Below are 3807 nucleotides of genomic sequence, written 5' to 3'. Positions count from 1 at the left end.
CTACATATAGGACTTGTACAAATTGCATTTAAACCTTTGACTTTAGAAGGTTTACCAGAAAGTTTTATTGCAGCTTTAAGAGATAGTAGAAATTTAAATTGGAAACAATCACTTATGGGCATAATACAGTCTAGTCTGGCACATGGACCAGTTTATTTTAATGTATATCCAAATTTACAATTATCTTTATCTGATATTAATATATTAGATGCCTTAACATTAAATGTTAAAACTCATGGTTATGATTATATGCCTGGAACAGAAGTAATATGTATCTGTTATAGAATATATTATAAGCCTTTATTTACATTAAATCCACAATGTAAAAGGATTGATAAGTCAAGAAATGAAACTATATTAATTGAGACTAATTTCAGTAATTCAAGTATTACTACAAGAAGACCTATTAAATGGGAAGAAATAACTTTTCCAGAAAATTGGATAATTGAACAAGTTGTACCTAAAAGGCCACAAATACATGATCATAATAAAATTATAGATATTCTTCAAAATAACGAAGGAACTGTAAATATCAAATTTGAAACAAATTCTAAATCATTACTATTTCAGAAATGTAACTCAATGAGATCTTACATATCACCTATAGATTATAGGGTAGAATCTCCTATGCCTTCTAGAGCCTCTACTTCTCAAATAAGAGAAACAGAAATATTTACTCCTGTTACAGAAAAATTATATATCAACATACAAAATATTGTAAGAGAAGCTAATAATCAAACTCAGGATAATAGTGAGTTAGAACCGACTATGCCAGAAATGGAGTTTAATATTTAATGGATTATAGCTCTATTATAGATTTTAGCCCTGGCTCTCCAGCCAGAAAAATTATTTCAGAAGAATTTAAAGACGCAGGTTATAGCCAATTCAGAGAATGGTTTTTTCAAAGCTTTGATAAGCAAGAAATGTTATATTTTCAAGATGAATTTTATAAGGTTTGCAAAGAAAAAAATGCTTTAATTCCTTTTGTGACATGGTTTATTGATACATATGTCAAAAACTATATTTCTGTTATAGAAAGAAATTATAGACTAGAATCAGGGAAAGTTTATCAAGGTCTTTACCCTCCACAACAATCTTTTCATATTGAAAAGAATGGAAAAATTCATAATTTTACAGCCTTTTCTAAATTAACAGAAACAGACACCCTTACAGTAACTTGTAAGCATATTAATAATATGTTTGAACAAAAAAATTATACGAATTTATTCCTTAATATTTTAAGAGAACAAATACAATCAATTCATAATAAAATTGAAATGATTATTAAAGCTATAAATAATATACAACCGGTCATAATAGAAACAAAATCTGAGGAAAAAGAAGCATCTCCTAGCTTTCAGCCTCCTCCAGTAACTCGTGCCGTAGTATTGCAAAGGGAACGCATGAGTAGACTGGTTGGATGGGTCTATCCATCCCAGTCACGCTTTGTAATGGGCCTAAGTACATGCCAGAAGTACACAGTAAAATATGCAGCAATATAACTAGATTCGCAGTCAATGATCAGTAAAGGTACTATCCTAGCACATAAACTAAGAAACATAGCAAGAAGTAAGTAGATAATAACAGAAAATTGTAAGGAAAAAAAAAAAACAAATTGTGTGAATAGTACCTTTCCAGAAAGTAGCGACAGCATATACTGGGGTAGTGGATGATGATGAATTGGACTTTTCTCTCTCTGATCCTCCTCCTTGTGACCCTTCCATTGTTGCTCTTAATGTTTCACGACTCTCACCCTTCACTTTTATTTACTGCATTCAAATATTAGATACCTCTAAGTCAAAGAGTTGTAATCCTCTAAAATATCTCTACAAAATACAAGTAGAACACAACAACAAAGATGTTTACAGTTTTAACTTAACAAATCAAACACAACCTAGCAGGTAGAGAATTACATCAAATTAGTTAATTAATAAACTTGTTGGATTTTCTTATTCTTGTGCACAGGATCGATCTCACCCTGCACCTTCCGGCTTGTGAAATTTCTATTGGTAATCACAAAGCAAATGAGAATCGAGAAAAGGTCATCCAACGCCCAAGAAAACAGAAAGGTGGTGGCAGAACTCCAAAGAAGAGGTAGAAACAAGAAACAAGAAGATGAAGGAAAGAAGTATAGGAGAAGAAAGCACATACCAGCAGTCGAGACGGGAGAGAATAAGAGGCCAGGTGCTCAGTGTAACACCAGGGCTTTTTTCCCTTTCTTTGGAAAAAAAATGTCTAGATCACCAAGTTTCCAGTTATTCCTCTAGTCTCAATTGATTTGTAAGAGGAGCTTGGGTCCCCCCCACCCCATAGGAAAAATATATATAATTCTGGCAGATTTACCAGTTGTGCTCTTTCACAATAGACGACGTAATCAATGGACGGACCTTCCCCTGAACCTGTTTTTCCTGTCTTCTAATTATTTATTTAGATCTATAAATCCTACGTAAATACATGGCCATGGGGTTCGAAGTTAACCATTAACATTATTTACCAATGCGATGCCCAATACCTGTGTTCAAGAGGCGCATGTAAATACATAGATACAAGTATATATAACAGACAAGTTTCAGTTGAAAAATGCCGATTGCATATGCATGAATATTAATTCTTGAAGAAGCTCCTGATAAATTTTCGTTAAAATAATAAGATTGAAAAAATAAATTGAGAAAAACACCAAACAAAAGAAAGGGAAATTTCCGAATCGTACAAATTAGGTAATGATATGATAACCTGAGAGGAGCGGGCAGCGAGGCGACAGAGCAACGCCAACTGAAGAAGAAGAAGAAGAAGAAGAAATGGTTTGAAGTATTTGAGAGAGGAAGGTTCCTTCTCTTTTTGTGATCAGTAGGTAGGTTGCTGCTTCTAATTCTGTGATCTGGGATTTGGGATTATGCATTAAAGGGCAACCTGGAGCCCGGCAAGTAACGTTATGTGCTTAGTGAGATCTCTACTCTGTATTTTTCTGTGGGTCAAATCATTTGATATAGGATAGGAAATGTGTAAGAAATTCAAACCCCCCTCCCCTCCCCAAAAAAAATTAAATAAAAATAAATTATCATTCTATATTTTTTAAAATGAAGCAATATCAGTCTCGACATGTTTGCTAAGTTACAAGCATAGGTTTTGTTTGGGTAAAATGTAAAAATCCCTCCTATGGTTTTGCAAAAAAGTAAAAGAAAACCATGTCATAAGAAAATAGGGTAAATGCTCCATTGTATTTTCTAAGAATTTGTTTGTTTAGTATATAAAGTGGTACATAAGAAAAGTTGAAGTAAAAATGAATATATAAGGAAAATATTTTGATTGTTTGGTGTTAGACTAAGGACTAAGAATTAAAACATAGTGGAGGAGAGAGAGAGAGCTAATAAGACAAGAAACTGAAATTTTTCATTTTGGGAACTTCCTTCTTGACAACTCCTTTTAATTATGTTGCTCAATAACTATTGTTTTGTACTCTAACTAGATGAAAGAAAAGTGTCATACATCATTTGATTTAGTACTAACATGCAACCCTATTCACTACTAGTTGGATCAGACTTCCCTTCTTTTAGTTCATATATGGGGCTGGTCTCTATGGCCTTCTTTTGGGCCTGGTTACTGGGTTTGAAGGTAGCCCAAGCTCAACAATGTATGCAAGCCTAGTTGTATCAATTCCCGGTCCATTGAAATCAGCCTTGTCCACAAGGCTAAAGTGTGGGAATTGGGCAATGAAATTCTCCAGCGGTTCCAAAGTGGCTTCTGCCTCAGTCTGCTCGTGCCATTGAACCAGAATTTCTTTAGTTCGCCTTAGATCTTTTGTGTAGA

At 33.7% G+C, this 3807-nt stretch overlaps 1 protein-coding gene and 1 long non-coding RNA gene across 4 annotated transcripts in view; both read right to left on the bottom strand.

The window, feature by feature from the left end:
- The window catches only part of LOC105171094 (aldehyde dehydrogenase family 3 member F1-like), a 25391-nt gene that overhangs the window by 5043 nt on the left and 16541 nt on the right, over positions 1–3807 (bottom strand). The window contains exon 3 of one of the 3 annotated variants that reach the window (XM_020696593.1): positions 659–679. The exons of 1 other annotated variant lie outside the window; for it this stretch is intronic. In XM_020696593.1, coding sequence (XP_020552252.1) covers positions 674–679 — 6 coding nt within the window. In that variant the 3' untranslated portion in view covers positions 659–673. Of the gene's footprint in view, positions 1–658; positions 680–1335; positions 1375–3807 lie in introns of those variants that run through there. One more of the 3 variants, XM_020696592.1, reaches the window with a different exon arrangement.
- On the bottom strand, positions 1636–2972 carry LOC105171093. The gene is made up of 3 exons (XR_848540.2): positions 2734–2972; positions 2152–2512; positions 1636–1769 (listed from the first exon to the last, which is right to left on the bottom strand). It is a non-coding gene; the product is annotated as an uncharacterized LOC105171093 (long non-coding RNA).

The sequence above is a fragment of the Sesamum indicum genome, linkage group LG9 (assembly GCF_000512975.1).
Source record: "Sesamum indicum cultivar Zhongzhi No. 13 linkage group LG9, S_indicum_v1.0, whole genome shotgun sequence".
In the NCBI taxonomy this organism is placed as follows: Eukaryota; Viridiplantae; Streptophyta; class Magnoliopsida; order Lamiales; family Pedaliaceae; genus Sesamum; species Sesamum indicum.
The sequence above is the reverse complement of the archived record's forward strand: the minus strand, read 5'-3'. Positions and strand labels throughout refer to the sequence as shown.